Below are 16,415 nucleotides of genomic sequence, written 5' to 3' on the forward strand. Positions count from 1 at the left end.
TAGAGAACAAAGGTTGAGCTCTCGCCGAAGGCTTGAGCACACCCAATCAGGAAATATGAATGGCGACATATCGTGGAGAACCTTATGCTGTGTGTTTAATGACAAAATTCCTTTTTTTTCATGCAAACTTTTGAATGACAAAAATATTAACTTTTCCTTTTGGTGGTAGAAAGACGGAGATGAATTCAACATGACAAAAAGTATTGCTAAGGTTTAATTTAAAATTACTGATGGGATTTGTTGTGGACTAGGAATTGAAGGTCTCTTACCCAATATGTGGTTGAGCTGGTCAAGGTAGTGTTTTCCTGGGAAAATGGGCCTGTTAGACAACATTTCAGCCAGAATGCAGCCCACTGACCAGATGTCAATAGACTTGGAGTAGCCCTGTTATAAGGATACAAAGTTGACCGTTGAGCTTTTATACACTGCATCTGGAAAGTATTCACAGTGCTTCACTTTTTCCACATTATGTTATGTTACAGCCTTATTCCAAAATGTATTCAATTCATTCTTTTCCTCAATTCTAAACATAATACCCCGTAATGACAAAGTGAAAAAGGTTTGTTTAATAATTTTAATAGATTTGCAAAAACTAAGACAGACACATATAACATGTACATAAGTATTCACAGCCTTTGCTCAACTTTGCTGTAGAACCTTTGGCAGCCATTACATCCTCAAGTCTTTTGGATGCTAGAAGCTTGGCACACCTATTTTTTGGGCAGTTTCTCCCATTCTTTGAAAAGACCCTTCAAGCTCCAGGTTGGATGGGGAGCATCGGTGCACAGCCATTTTTTCAAAGTCTGGGCTCTGGCTGGGCCACTCAAGGACATTCACAGAGTTGTCCCGAAGCCACTCCTTTGTTATATTGGCTGTGTGCTTAGGGTCGTTGTCCTGTTGCAAGATGAACCATCGCCCCAGTCTGAGGTCCAGAGTGCTCTGAAGCAGGTTTTCATCAAGGATGTACATTGTTGCATTCATCGTTCCCTCGATCCTGACTAGTCTTCCTTCCTAGTCTTTATGACTAGTTCCTGCCGCTGAAAAACATCCCCACAGCATGATGCTGCCACCACTGTGCTTCACTGTAGGGATGATATTGGCCAGGTGATGAGCGGTGCCTGGTTTCCTCCAGACATGACACTTGGCATTCAAGCCAGAGTTCAATATTTGTTTCATCAGACCAGAGAATTTAGTTTTTCATGGTCAGGGTCCTTCAGGTGCCTTTTGGCAAACTCCAGGCAGACGGTAATGTGCCTTTTACAGAGGAGTGGCTTCCTTCTGGCCAGTCCTGCAGAGATGGTTGTCCTTCTGGAAGGTTCTCCTCTCTTCACAGAGCAACGCTGGAGCTCTGTCAGTGACCATCGGGTTGTTGGTCACCTCCCTGACTTAGGCCCTTCTCCCCTGATCGCTCAGTTTGGCCAGACAATTCCTTGGACTTCATGGCTTCATTTGTGCTCTGACATGCACTGTTAACTGTGTGACCTTATATGGACAGGTGTGTGTCTTTTCAAATCATATCCAATAGATTGAATTTACCACAGGTGGACTCCAAGGTGTAAAAACATCAAGGATGATCAGTGGAAACAGGATGCACCCAAGCTCAATTTTGAGTGTCATGGCAAAGGCTGTGAATACTTATGTATGTGATTTTTTTTGTTTTGTATTTTTTATATATTTGCGAAAGTTTCCAAAAAAACTATTTTCGTGTTATCATTATGGGGTTTTTGAATTTGTGTGTGAAAAAATGACGTAATCCATGTTGGAATATGGCTGTGACAACATGGAAAAAGCGAAGCGCATACACAAGATATGTAGCCTGGTCCTAACCAGACTCTCATACATTTCATTTCATCTGTACAGAGTCTGGGCTCAATCCATTGACACGCGTTAACTTCCTTGAAGGCGGGTACTCTGTTGAAGTTTAAACAGGGTTCTTGCAGGTTTCAGTAAGTCAAATTGAAGACCTTTTTAAGACATTTTAAGACCATAAAGATTGAAATTTAAGACCTACATAACACATTACCCCAAAAAATATTCAAATCAAAGAAATTCAGATTTTCTTTTTATTTCAATGAATTCAGTCATTGAAAAAGCATAAATTTTATTTACAGATAAAACAATCACAGTAGTAATTTTTGAATATTTTTTTGGCAAAGTTTGCAGCGAGCCTTGTACCTGGAGCTGGGTACCGATTGTAACCAAACGCGGAAATCGCTGTGATCTAGCCATGTCTTGTTGAAAGTACACTTTCCCATTTTCCACACGTAGCCGAACTTTAACAAACTCTGAGGAAGCGTAGACGTATTTCGCGGGCAGGTATTGCATTTATAACACGATTTGTAGTTTTATCATTGTGTACATATACCAACACCAATATTCCCCAGAAAGAACTACAACACACCTAACCAACGTTCTGAGGGCAGCGTTCTGCTGGTTTTGTTTGTAGAGCTCCGCTTTTTAGGCTGCGACTCAATACTTTTTTTGTTGTTGTTGCTACTTTGTCATAACTTTGTGGCCAGCGGTTCTGGAAATGAACAAGGGGAAAACCTTTTTTATACCTGACTAAATGAAATTTAAGTCCTCGGATGAAAATCTGGCCGTTGTTAAGACGTTTTAAGGCCTTAAATTTAAAGTTCCGAAATTTTAGACTTCAGACTTTTTAAGACCCCGTGGGAACCCTGTTTAAAACTATTGGATCTGCCCAGAGCCACTCTGGATCTGGCATAAACAATCGCTAGCGTTCACCTTAGTCAACTCCTTCACCACTAACGGAGCTAGCTGGAAAATCAAAGGAACCCCGTGGGGATCAAAGATTGTTCTTGCTCCGGCTTTAACTACTGGATATTCGGCAGCGTTGCCACAACGAACCGAATGTCTTCGCTCACATCTTTCTCCGCCGCCATTACGGAACTACAACTCAAACTAGCGCACAACATCAACGTCATCGTCTCAGCCACTCCCTCTGTTCGCTGATTGGAGCGATAAAATGTTTACCAGAGACATCTGACTAATATATCTAAAGCCCAGACGGAGTACAGAAGCAAAATGAAAATTGAGCAGAAGTACGTAGGAGGGCAGAGCCAGACTACAAGATATGTTCACATACACACAAAAAAAACACCCACTATCATTATCAATGGACAGAATAGGTGTGGTCCAGGTGGGAGATTTAGATACATTATGTTATGTACATGGCACCGTATGTACTCTAGAAGAGATGATGCCATCTACCCCCGTCCCCCCCATGGTGGATTTTAAACAGTAGTATATATTTTCCTGTTAAAATGCATATTTAGTATAATGTTTTATTTTGCCTGTATAAAAAAAAAAAAGTACTGTTCCACCCCAGACACACACATATCTATCCAAAAAATACTGCATGTACCTTGGAGTTGAGCATGATCTCGGGAGCCCTGTACCAGCGGGTTGCCACATACTCTGTCAAGAAGCCAGTGTGGTCATGCTCGGGATCAGCTATCCGTGCCAGCCCAAAGTCACAGATCTGATGAAGGTCACCGAAAGTTAGGTAATCAAAACATTAATGAATGGAGATTAAAAATAACACAAATAAAAACAAAATTAAATTACTTGTAAATCAGTTGGGTCTATAAAAGGACAGTGATCACAATTAGTTTGTATTACTTTTACAAATTAGTTACCAGCTTTAACTTTAGACTAAAATACTAATTTATTTGTTCTTTTGATGACGCACTTGCCCATATCCCCATCTAATTTAATGAAAAGGATAATCAAATGGCAGTCAACACAATTTCCCTTCCCCTTATGTTGTTATTCCTGTTCCCTGTAGTTCCCCAACCTCCCTCAAAGACCCCAAGCCTTTGCACGTGTGGTCTATCCCTAAACAAGCACACTTGACTCAGCTAATCCAGAGCTTGATACTTAACATTCCTTATTTGTCAGATTTTAGGGATTGAAGTAAAAAATAAAATTAATTTTAAAAGGGAAACTGGGGTTAGCGTTTTCTGTGAAATGTTTGAAAACCTCTCCTTACATTTACATTTAGTCATTTAGCAGACGCTCTTATCCAGAGCGACTTAGAGTAAGTACAGGGACATTCCCCCGAGGCATGTAGGGTGAAGTGCCTTGCCCAAGGACACAACATCGAACCGGCAACCTTCTGATTAATAGACTTGATTGTGCTAGCAAGAAAACACCAATCCAATGACAATGTGGGGGAGTGATCAAGTGCATACTTGTGAGAGGGGTGAGTCGAAAAGCTGCTAAATCCTTCAAGTCTTTTGTCTTGCTGCCTACAGTAGTATTATGCAGGGCCACACTGCGCGACTGTATGAACGGTGGCCAAAACCTCATGAGAACGACATGCATAAGTGGATAAATGCCAAGCATAGCTACATAACCCTGTCCTGTAAAGCCTTCAAAAGACTAAATAGTATACACTTCCCACTCATTTAAAACATTTCATCCATCTCTTTTGTCAACCTGCCTTAAGAATCCCTATAAACTGAAAGAGCCATAGCAATGGAGCAACACTAGAAAATATTTGTAATAAATCTTTTGGGGGATTTGAATGTTGCAAATGTTTTTGGATTGGTTTTGTGGCCTCAACCTTCTATCTTTACTCTCTTCCATCGTCCACCTTGTAATCTCTGTTCATTCTCTCCAACCTATCAATATGTTATAGCCTTTTAAACATGTTATTGCCTATGGCCAGTAAAAGAGAGGGAAGTGGATTTGTTCAGGGCCACAGCCTGATGTGCCAAACATCACACCTGCCTCTTCATCAACTGAGACCATATTTCAGCTATGAAAGGTGGAACAAAAGTTGGGACATAGTTGCTGGCCACTGACAAAAAAAATTAAGAGTCATGGCAGAATAAAGGCTCACCTTGAGGTCACAGGTGGTGTTGATGAGCAGGTTGGAGGGCTTCAGGTCTCGGTGCAGCACGTTGGCCGAGTGGATGTACTTGAGCCCTCGCAGGATCTGGTACAGGAAGTAGCAGATATGGTCATTGCTTAGCTTCTGGGTCTTCAAAAGTTTGTAGAGGTCTGTCTCCATCAGGGTCTGCACAATGTAACTATGGCATGCCAGTTGAGGGAAATCACTGGGAACATTGGGAGAGAACAACTGATTCCTTGAAGGTACATTGTGTAACCACTAAGCAAATGAATAAACCGTAGATCCTACTCCAAATCTCTAGAAATGTATGAAATCCACCTTTGTTCCTTGTTTGTAATCTCAACCTGGGAAGGCTGTATTTTAGCATTCTCAAACAGGGACTTTTTTCTCAGGAATAGACTGATATAAACAGAAAGATTTGTATTTCCTTCTGTACTTCTACCAGCAAATATACAAGTTCCAATATGTTCATTATGAGTTATGCCCTTGACACAGCCTCCAATCTCACTCCAAGCATACACTATAAACACTTGCCTGGGTTCAGCTGCAGACAAAAGCAAGGTAATCAACCTATGGCACTGACCATTGTGACATGACAATTATTTTTTAATGAGCATTGTTTGAATACCTCTTTTTCGCACATCCCTGATCCCCTCAACAGTTCCACAAACATTCACTCACAGACTTGTGTATCCATCCATCCCTCCTCCCTCCACCCACACACAAACACCAACACAGAACCACCAGAAGTGTTCTGAGAAAGAGGATACACATCCCTCATGCACTCGATGCGCCGGGCCCTCAGGATGTCATTGATACCAATGATGTTCTCATGGTGGAACCGCAGCAGGATCTTTATCTCCCTCAGGGTGCGCTGGCAGTATGTTTGATGCTCAAATGGGCTGATCTTCTTAATGGCTACTCGCTGGGATGTCATGTTATCAAGAGCCGAGCTGGGTTAGGCAGAGAGATGCAGACGGCTTGAGTTATGCACTGCACATCGCATACAGTATTGTTTACAGATAGTCAGTAAGGGAATGATAATGAGCTGGAGAAAAATGACATGACGGCCATGGACATCATTTACAAAGGATTTGTTATGTTTTTAAGTTGACTGTGTAGATACCACTATTTGACATTGCTGTGTTCAGAAAAAATTTGATCAATAAAAACAATTAAATCAAACCAATGGATTAGGCTTGTTTATCAAAGGAGGTAACAAGATATTAGTTATCAAAAAATGTATTTAGGTTGACACACAGAAATGGTCAATTATGTCTGCATCCGGTGCACTACCAAGATTAGTAGTGCACAGCTTTAGGCCCATCTATCTGCTCGACTCTGGGCCTGGATTTTAAACAAGAAATAGCTTAGAGTTATCTTTAGCAAAATACAGTTGCATGTTATCAATGGTGTGACGATCCACACCAACTCTTCAGAAACGGCATGTATGAGTTTATGTTACCACTCCTTAACGTGGTTTAGATTAGGAACACATTTTTGCTTAATATATTAAATCTCACCAAGAAACCTAACTATGACGGCCTTGAAAAGCATTATCAGAAATGTTGCGATGGATTACAGCCTAATGTTCGACCTCGAGTTAAAGCGTGTTTTCATGTTCAATTAAACTGGTGACGATCCTAAAGATACTGGTGGACGAGATATATTGCAACAATTCCCAGGTGCATCCTGTGGTACACACAAGCTCGTGATGTAGCTACTAGCCATCTTTTCCAGCTAGCTTTCAAGGGGAGGGGCTGTGAAGGGTTTAACCAAATGGTTTAGCTGGTTGCCTGTTAGGCTACATGCTACCACTAGCTAACTAGGAGAACGTCAGCAGGGTTTTTAAATCGTTAGATAGTCATGATTGTAGCTAGCTAGTTATCTTAGTCTAGCTAGCTATCTTTTTTTTTTTTTTTTACCAATCCCAGTCGACAACGTTAGCTACAAACTACATATTCGTTTTTTTCACGAATAATGCCTACGCAATCAGACCCTTTCATTTCCTGCTGTACTAAAAATAATTAGGCAACCTCACACAGCCACGCCTTGGAGAGAGCTCTTTACACCTCCGTGATTTAAGTAAGCAAGAGCTAGCTATCTAAGCAGCACCAACTTGTCAGAGACTAGCAAGAGTAGGTAGTCTAGCTCTATCCCCTTCAGAAAGTCAAGTGTCCCTTTACAATTTGTTGCTACCACTGCAGCATTACAAAACCAGTGATCTAGCTTGCATGCCATCTTTGCAGTGTACACCATGCTCGTTTGTGACAAGTTTGTGAATGGCCTAAATACCGAGCTCGGAAACCAAAGGACCCGATTTCACTTCGGTTTCCAATAGGCATGTTTAGTGCAGACACAGGTCCAGATGAAACTGATATGAGAGGATGCTAGCTAGGCGGCCACATTAAACTACGTCTTGCTAAAGATAACAAATACGACTGTAGCTAGCGTTTATTATTTTGTTTGCGTTTGCAGACACAAACAACCACGTCCTTCCATCTTACCAAACCATTCCGTAGGCCCCTTCCCCAATGTACGATAGGTTGGTGTAGCGTGGGCCGACATCAAAAATCTGCCCCTTCACAGACTCCGACCCAGTCTTCAGTCCCCCGGCTCCAGTTGCTCCCTCTGGCGCAACAGTGCCAGCCAACCCGGCAGCACCATTATTCGAGCCTGTGGCTCCGACTGCCGTCGCAGTGCTGCTCGAATCCGCCATCTTTCTTTTTCGAGAATCGGATATTTTCGTTCAGTATTTTGGAGGACGAGATCAGGTGCAACTCTCAAATAATTTCAGGATTATTCGAAGGTTTTTTCAGTTTCCCTAGAAAGGATCGTTTCGGTAACAGACGAAGGCGACTCGATCTGGGGCCCTTCACAACTGTAAATTGATTCCGTGCGAATGCGCGGATCTGTCTCCACAAGGGGCGTAAATGCGCGTTCCAAACTTCTGTTCCTTGAGTGTGGGCGTGTTGAAGTCGGAAAAGGATATTTTGCGTTTTAGCAGGCGCGTTTGCTTTAATGCGCTTTTTTGCAGGTAAAGATACAGAAAAACTGTGAATTCGTCTACTTAACCTGTAGTATTATCAGTTATTATATTACAAACAATTACAAACTACAAGAGATTACTCATTATTACTGTGAAACCCTCTTCTTCACGTCTTGGTTTTACAAACCATGTGAGATCTATGTATGCTAGCATGCTAAATGATATGGTTGGTCTATATTTTATTCCGTTTTATATTTCTGTATATTCAGTCATTTAAGTTTAGAAAAAGTGATTATTTTTTTTTTTTTACAATAATTGATATATAATTGTAAGAAACCTTAGTTTTAGCCAAGTTGGCAACGTACATAATTTTGTTTGACATGAGTGCGATTTACTTTGAATGAGCATTCCTGACCACTCAATTTTAATTGTTACACCAAGTAGTAGGACCAATGTGTCGTTGAAGCTTTTCTCAATAACAATAACAATGTGTTGAGTTTTATTTTTGAGCAAAGGCTGTTTGATTCTAAATCTTCTCTGCGCTATGCAAAGTTTCATTTTGGGCCCGGAACCGTATATATGCCCGGAACGCACCATACGTCAAGTAAATTACGTCACTAAAAACACTTCCTGGTTACTTTGTGTTATATATTCGTGGACAATCTGCGCGAGTCAGGAATGACTGGAGTTAGAAATAGGTTTGGACCAGTTCGTTTAGCTTTCACTCTACTAGGACTTCCAGGAATCAGGTAAGGATTAATTGTTATAGGTAGTCAGTTGGCTGAGCGGTGAGGGAGTCGGGCTAGTAATCCGAAGGTTGCCAGTTCGATTCCCAGTCATGCCAACTGACGTTGTGTCCTTGGGCAAGGCGCTTCACCCTACTTGCCTCGGGGGAATGTCCCTGTACTTACTGTAAGTCGCTCTGGATAAGAGCGTCTGCTAAATGACTAAATGTAAATGTAATGTAATGTATAAGTCATTAGTCTTCTACTCAAATATTGGGGGTTAATATCCTGCTCTCTCTCCTTCTCTTTCTCACTGTGCAGGTCTTCGATCGTATGGGCCCTCTCCGTTTTCAGTACCAATTACAGAACCATCACAACCAACGCTTCTAGTCTTTGTGTGTCTAGTACCCTTACCATGCATTCCCTAGCACCTCATATAAAATCCAGATGCCCACAGTACCCAGGCTCAAATGTCCAGCGCTTCCCAGTCCCAGATGACAAGGTGGACTGGACAACAAGCTGGTCCCAATACACCCCTGTGAGCTACACTGCCCCCTGTGTAGCCAAAAAACCAAATTGGGCTGATCCTGAGATTGGGTAAAATGAATAAAATAAGTAAAAAATTAGATGTATCTGTGTACATTTTTGTACATATTTTATTTAAATAATTGAGATAAATGCATGGAACTGTTTGAATAAATTGATGTGAAGACATTGACTGGTGGACAGCAACAGTGAATGAAAGGAATGAAGGTGCCACTAATTTATACTTTGTTATCCTAGGTTATTCTCCCCACAGTTTAACACTCTGGATGGGTCTGTGGACAGAAGGAGTCATGAGGGAGACTACCCAGTGGAAGAAGGAAAGCCATTGTAAGTATTTGTCAAATTAAAATGCAGTAATGTGCAGTTAGGTTAACTAGCAATAGTACTAGAAGTTTTTTTTACCTTATGGTGTGGTATTAGCATTACAAAAGGATAGCAGATATACACTATGGCAAAGATATTGGGACATATAGTCAGTGTATACCAACACTACAAAACATTTCTGTATGAACCCCGCTTTATGTTTTGGGGCATTAGCAAGTCAATTATCAATGGGGGTGGTTTTTCATGGTTTGACCCCTTAGTTCCTCTGAAAGAATTTAATGATAAATCATTCAATAACATTCTAGACAATTCTAAGGTGGGTAGAAACTCAATATAAATGCCCATGGTTTTGGATTGAGAGATTGGACAAGTGAGTGTCCACATTCTTTTGGCTATATTGTTTAGTTAATTTGAATATTTATACAGAAAAATAGGAGAGATCAAATCCGATCAATTGTTAAAAATGTGGATAGATTAACACACCATGTTTTAACATACTGTATGCAGTGCTGTTTTGGCTATCATTTTCACAATCAGAATCAGAAAGGTTTTTAATCACCATGAAAGTTTGCAAAGACAAGGAATTTACTTTGGCAGGAAGGTGTATACATTCAACATATAGGAATCTTAACTTAAATATGTGGTCTACCTATACTAAAGGTACAAAGTCGCACTAATCCTAAGAATAAAATAAAGAATTTTAAATATAAAATAGCCATAATATACAATATAAAAATAGTGTAAAAAAATACAAATAGTGCAAAAAATACAAATAGTGTAACAGTCCAAATTTGAATGAAGGTGTCATTGTACAGATAGTGGTTAAAGTCCATGTGAGCCCTTGGCCTTGTTGAAGAGGCCAGCAGCGGTTGGGAAGAAACTTTTTGTGGCGTGAGGTTTTGGTCCTGATGGACCACAGCCGTCTGCCGGAGGGGAGTGGCTAAAACAGGGTATGTCCAGGGTGGGAGGAGTCCTACAAAATGTCCTTGCTCGCCTCAGGGTCCTCGAGGTGTGCAGGTCCTCGAGGGTAGGCAGATTGCAGTCAATCACCTTCTCAGCAGTGCGGATGATACGCTGCAGTCTGCTCTTGTCCTTGGCAGTGGCAGCAGTGTACCAGATGGTGATGGAGGAGGTGAGGATGGAGCCAATGATGGCTGTGTAGAAGTGCACCATCATTGTCTTTGGCAGGTTGAATTTCTTCAGCTGCTGTAGGAAGTACATCCTCTGTTGTTTTTTCTTTGTGAGGGAGGGAATTTGTGCGCGAATACGTTTATATTTTGCGGGTGAAAAGGTTGATAATTTATTAAATTTATTTAGTTAATTTGCGACTAAAGTTTCCGCAACTTTCCCCTTGTTATTTACACCTGATCGCCTGTCGATGAATAGGCTACACTAGATCCACCAGTGACTACATTTGCGTGAAATCGCCTATTCGCTCCTCGCAAGTGCAACTAAGTTAAGATGTAGTTTAAACTGATATTGGATTTCCAGGTCTCTTAAATGATCAAATGATTACATTTTTTGCTTTTTCTCCCCCTCAGAAATCCTCATGGTCGAACTGGTTTCATAGAAAGAGGTTTACTAGGAAGATGGGGACCAAATCATGCTGCAGATCCCATTGTTACAAGGTAAATATGTCCTTCACAGGGCTTGAAATTAACTTTTTTACTTGGTGGCGCAGGTGCTCACAACTTTACAACGTTAGGAGCACCAGCAAAAATGTAGGAGCACCCACCGAATATTAAGGAGCACCACAACTACAATCTTTATGATGTAGATACATTTTGGGAGCTAGTTAGCTCCTTGTCACATGATAACGGAGTGCAGTGATAAGGAGTGGCTGGCGGCTAATATTAACCAAACCAAAATCTGCAGTGTTTCCCCAACAATTTTTTTGGAAGGGCGGCACGCCCCCCAACACAAATCTGACGCCTTAATTTGCGACTAAAGTTTCATCAACTTTCCCTTTGTTATTTACACCTGATCGCCTGTCGATGAGTAGGCTACACTACATCCACTGGCAGCAACTACATTTGCGTGAAATCGCCTATTCGCTCCTCTCAAGCTGCTCTGTGTGGTCCTGGGAATAGCATTTAATTCCTTGCATATACTGTGCTAGTTGTTATGCTAGCTAGCAGTGCCGGTCCTAGCACATTTGGTGCCCTAGGCAAGGTTTACCTACACCCCCCCCACCACAACATGGAGGTTCCGCGCTTGGCGCCCTCTGCTGGTAGTGCGTTTGAAACTCAAGGACAGCGGGAGCGTTAATTTAAATGGATGCACTTGGGAAATTGCCACCCCCCTCTTCATGCCGCCCAAGGCGGCTGCCTATGTCGCCTATAGCAAGGACTGGCACTGCTAGCTAGTGTCGTTTTGACTGGCAACATAATAACGTTGGTCATCCACAAATGCCCCAAACGCATAGAATAGGGTTTGCTTCTCTTGCTAGGCTAACATTTTGGTCCACCGCGAACCTAAAAAAAAATCGATCTGCATTAAAGTTGAGAATGTAAAGATTAAGTTTTGGTTATGAAACCTTGGATAGAATGGTGTAGCCTACCGGTCACTGTATACACATTCAGTAGGATAATTGCGAGCGTTTTGTGAAGCAATTAAAACAGGTTTTAATTAATTATTAATAATTAATAATTTGAAAGAATAACAAATCTATTTCTGTAACTTCAGCTACATGTACATAGACCACTTAATATGCCTTTGAAATTTGCATATTAAGAGTACATTCCTACCATACTATTGGGTGACTCACCAGTTTGTTCCAATAGGTAATTCGCTTAAAATTAAATGCATAAAACCCATACAGCTCATACAATGGGTGAATTTTAGTGGTGGTGTCCTCTAGATGGAAGAGGGACCCTGCTGGACAGCAAGTGTCTCATCCTGTGACCAAACTGCCAGTACTACAGTTTGTGTCCATCAAGAGGAAAGACTGTGGAGAGTGGGCCATTCCTGGGGTTAGTGTACTAATTGTAGTACTAAAAGTCTCTATTTTAGCAACATTTCTTACTTGATATGAAATTCTGTTTGCCTGGCCACACCTACTGTATGTGTGTTCGTGTGCACGTCTTTGCTTGTGTGTATTCCCAGTCTGGTCTGTGTGTTGGTGCTCATGTGTAGGGCATGGTGGACCCTGGAGAGTTGGTGTCTTTTACCCTACAGCGTGAGTTCTCTGAGGAGGCTCTGAACTCCTTGGCAGCCTCTCCAGCAGAGAGAAAGCGAATCTACCAAAGCATCTCACAACTTTTTAGCTTGCATGGTTTACAGGTAAGCAACACTGAGTGACTAACCTTTGTTGAACCAGCAATTTCATCTTCGCTATCTTTTTGTTTGGCTTAATAACAACTAATTTGTTCATTTATCATTGTTGAAACCACTTCTTACTTTTGAATTTCCAAACTTTAAAATTACAAACTATTTTATTTGCTTGTTCCTGCCACGTAGGTATACAAAGGTTATGTTGATGACCCAAGAAACACTGACAATTCTTGGATGGAGACTGTTGCTGTCAACTTCCATGATGAAACAGGTTGCCAAAGTTAAACATACTTAGACAAATAGTTTTTTAAACATCACCACAGCCATAGTATTCAATAGGTTCATTTTGAATAAATGCTTAAAAATGTCAAATATAAACTGATCTGTCAATCTGCACAACTGATACCAAACTTACCACTTCCATAAACTAGCTTCATTAATCATTTAATATAACAATTGATGAACAACGTGCTATACTTTTGTGATGTGCTTTAGTCAAAGATCACAAAGACACAATCCTGAATGTTAAATATATGAAACCGATTCCTTATACAAACAGATTGATGAAGGTAGCTTTATGATGTCACAATCTTCATAGACTGTACCTACAGTTTTTGTAATTGAACCTTGAAGAAAAACTAAAGATAAGATAGCTACATTTATTTGAATTATTATTATATTATAAATAATATTATTACATATTATTTATTATGAATTGTGCAAGTGCCAACAAAATGATCGTTTTTTCAGACATCAATGTCAGTTTGTAGCATTATTTTTAGTAGTTATTTGTATTATTTATAGGTTTAAGATAGAAACAGCTAGAAAAGCAGGATCAAGAGCAGCAATGTACCTGTACTTGCCTGAAACTGCCCTATTGTTGTCTGAATGAGGCATCCATTCTTTGGCAGTAGACCATTAATCTTAAACTCTCCTTCACATAAATTATTTTTCAGATGTCAAAATATAATATGGAGCAAAATGTCTTGCACAAATGGTAGTTTTTGTAAATAAAGACTTTTTCTGCAATTTTCTAGGTAACAGTGTGAGTGAGATTCCACTCCAAGCAGGTGATGATGCAGGCCAAGTTCATTGGATTGAAATTGACTCTTCCCTTCCCCTCTATGCAAGCCACTCCCATTTTCTAGAGCTGGTTACCAAGACAAGACATGCCCACTGGTAACCAGGGAAACACTGCATTGTATGTGTATGGTCAGAGCTGCCCCAAGGCATAAACGAATTAAGGGGCTGTTTAGGGCCCCCGTGGCCACCAGAGGGCCCCCAAGAGCACATGAAATTAGTGCTTAATTTAAAGATCCTGTAAAGTGGACCTGGAAACGAGTTTTAAGTTCGCCACACCACAGAATAATGTGTTATTAACTACCCATCCAAATTCTAATTAAAAAATAACACCGACAAGTATGTTAAATTAGGCTTTGAAATCGTGAAAAAATCAGCAGTCTTCTCTGCTTGAGACTGGGGGGGCGTGTCGCCTGAAGGAGCTGAAGCTCCGCCCCTCGCTGCCTAATGCCTACCTCCGACCCAGATAATGGACGCTATGTCAAGCCGAACAAAACCGTATAGAATTATAATTTATTTGTTCAATGAGTGAAACATACAGATGCATATAAATGAAATGTTCCCCTGAGCTGTAACAGTAAAAATGGACACCAGAGACAGCAGACAGTGAGCTCTCCAACTAGGCTACTTCTCACACATTAGCTACCATTTCACCAAAATACCATCATTCTACACCGAGTAGCCTAATATCAATTTAGCGGTTTGCACTAACTCATAGCAGAGATACCTCTGGAAAAGTTATCTAGTATAATTATAACAAGCACACAGAACTGAGTGATGAACTGCTGGCGGCGGTGGATGGTCCAGGTGCGACCGGAGGATGAACGGCCAGAGGGGCGATGCTCGGTACGGCTCCGCGCTGCAAGAAAAGCCGTGTGTCCGCGAACCCCGTCTGTCTCTGGTCCATGTTAAAACTATCCGCTGTGAAATGGTCAGTGCAGAGGCGGCTGTTGGAGTTTATCCGAAGCTTTCCATGAGCGTGGCTCTTCACAAAATCTATCCACCTATTTTTCCTTTCATTATCAATAGGGAACTTAAATGGCGTTGCAGCGCAGCTGGAGTTCTTGCATCCAGGGAAGATGCAGTTGCGGGTGGCGGGAGAAATCCTGAAGCTAGCTAGCTAGCTGATGTAGGCTACAATAACAGTACAGCAGGAGGAGCCATTCAGTGATCTGACGTAGATAGGGCGAAATGACGTAGATAGGGTATTTTTTGGCTCCGCCCATTAAAACCTGATCTGAAAACGGAAGAGAAACTGTTCTTCGGTTTAACTCCACATTTCAGTGCGACAAAGTTTTAGCGCTTTGCACATGCTTTCAGGGACTCATTTCACACGTACATAATGTACTTAGAAGCAAAACATGGAATTTACTTTACAGGATCTTTAAAAATTATATATATATTATGTTAATGGTAATTATACAAATTCCCAATATTAAACGCAATATTATGATGACCGGCTGGCAAGCAAGCTAATACTACTGGTTTAATCAATTATCTTGGGGGGCCTGCCTTTGTGAACAGTAAATGCATTGTCTGCTGGTTTATTTAGCTACTTTTCAGTACACCACATTAAGTACACCACTTAGTACTGTAAGAATTTGAATACTTAAAAGTGCAAATCAACACCTGACCACTCTTGTGGGTTTGCTTTTGTTAACATTTAAAACTGTATAAGGGTAAAAACATGCCAGGCAAAAATTGGTATGATGTAAGCAACACAACTAATACAATTTCTAATTAGTGCATTAGATTAATAGTGTGCAAATAATCAAGCATGAAGAATAATCAATTGTATTGGTGTCACCAAGGACCCCCCAATCAATTCTGCTTAAGGCCCCATAAAGGCTTGGGCGGGCCCTGTGTAAGGTACTACTCTTCACACTACTGATGTTGGCATGTATGTTAGGTTAATTTAATTGATAAGCAACCGACTGTGCTTGTGTGACATGTACAGTAATATTGTGATATTCATTGTATCCAGCAAATTAACACAAATGGAACACTTATACTGCACCTCAATAGTTCAAACGAATTTGTCTGAAAAGATGACAGCAATGATGGAGAAAGTAGTACACACATTGAATTAAAGTATCATTTGTTTTTGTATTTACTCAATTATTTGTGTAAATATGTATTGTTAATAATAATTGTATATGGTTTGATGGAAAAGGTTAGAAGATATGTAATTTTACACAGTTTGTAGAGAATCTGTCAGATAATGTCTGTATTACTTTATTTGGTCAGTACTAGGACTGTATGTTGGAATACAATAACAACATGAAGGAAGCTTTGTGTGGCCTCGTTGGTATTAGGTGATTGCAGCACTATTAAGGGTAACATGAATTAAAAAATAATAAAAGTTATAGTCAAGTTTACAGTAGGCTATTATTCGTCGTCAAGTGTCCTAACCCATATTGCAGAAATGTATGATACAGGAACCTGTCAATTTACTTCCTCCCATTTACCACGCTCGGGGGCGTGTCAGACAAGTGAATGCAAAGTTGTAGTTCTGTAAGGTCACTGTTGTAGTTCGTATAACGGTGTCTGGCCAACCGTGCAATAATACTGTGAAAATACAACTCTTACACACATGATG

The 16,415-nt window shown here is 40.7% G+C and overlaps 2 protein-coding genes across 5 annotated transcripts in view; one reads left to right on the forward strand and one right to left on the reverse strand.

Annotated features, from left to right (window-relative positions):
• The window catches only part of mapk3 (mitogen-activated protein kinase 3), a 58,553-nt gene extending 50,763 nt beyond the window's left edge, over positions 1-7,790 (reverse strand). For both annotated transcript variants that reach the window (XM_067230631.1, XM_067230623.1), the window contains exons 1-5: positions 7,387-7,790; positions 5,650-5,832; positions 4,868-5,057; positions 3,386-3,502; positions 270-384 (exon numbers count right to left, since the gene is read on the reverse strand). In XM_067230631.1, the coding sequence (XP_067086732.1) occupies positions 270-384; positions 3,386-3,502; positions 4,868-5,057; positions 5,650-5,832; positions 7,387-7,598 (817 nt within the window). In that variant the 5' untranslated portion in view covers positions 7,599-7,790. The remainder of the gene's footprint in view (positions 1-269; positions 385-3,385; positions 3,503-4,867; positions 5,058-5,649; positions 5,833-7,386) is intronic.
• Positions 7,791-7,846: 56 nt separating this feature from the next.
• On the forward strand, positions 7,847-16,194 carry nudt9 (nudix (nucleoside diphosphate linked moiety X)-type motif 9). 3 transcript variants are annotated; one of them, XM_067233463.1, is made up of 9 exons: positions 7,847-7,916; positions 8,545-8,617; positions 8,915-9,190; positions 9,377-9,466; positions 11,005-11,091; positions 12,324-12,435; positions 12,599-12,745; positions 12,923-13,007; positions 13,774-16,194. In XM_067233463.1, the coding sequence occupies exons 1-9, from the start codon at positions 7,901-7,903 to the stop codon at positions 13,917-13,919; spliced, it is 1,032 nt and encodes a 343-aa protein (XP_067089564.1). In that variant the 5' UTR covers positions 7,847-7,900; the 3' UTR covers positions 13,920-16,194. The 3 variants fall into 3 exon arrangements, with proteins under 3 accessions (XP_067089564.1, XP_067089566.1, XP_067089565.1); XM_067233465.1 differs by lacking the exons at positions 7,847-7,916; positions 8,545-8,617 and adding an exon at positions 7,932-8,094; XM_067233464.1 differs by lacking the exons at positions 7,847-7,916; positions 8,545-8,617 and adding an exon at positions 8,728-8,780.
• Positions 16,195-16,415: the final 221 nt, after the last annotated feature.

Source organism: Osmerus mordax, chromosome 3 (assembly GCF_038355195.1).
Source record: "Osmerus mordax isolate fOsmMor3 chromosome 3, fOsmMor3.pri, whole genome shotgun sequence".
In the NCBI taxonomy this organism is placed as follows: Eukaryota; Metazoa; Chordata; class Actinopteri; order Osmeriformes; family Osmeridae; genus Osmerus; species Osmerus mordax.

Bases quoted from the DNA above. Each gene is read 5' to 3' on its own strand.
- nudt9 (XM_067233463.1), top strand. The intron at 8,618-8,914 runs GTAAGGATTAAT...CTCACTGTGCAG, and splicing joins CTAGGACTTCCAGGAATCAG to GTCTTCGATCGTATGGGCCC. The intron at 12,746-12,922 runs GTAAGCAACACT...CCTGCCACGTAG, and splicing joins TTAGCTTGCATGGTTTACAG to GTATACAAAGGTTATGTTGA.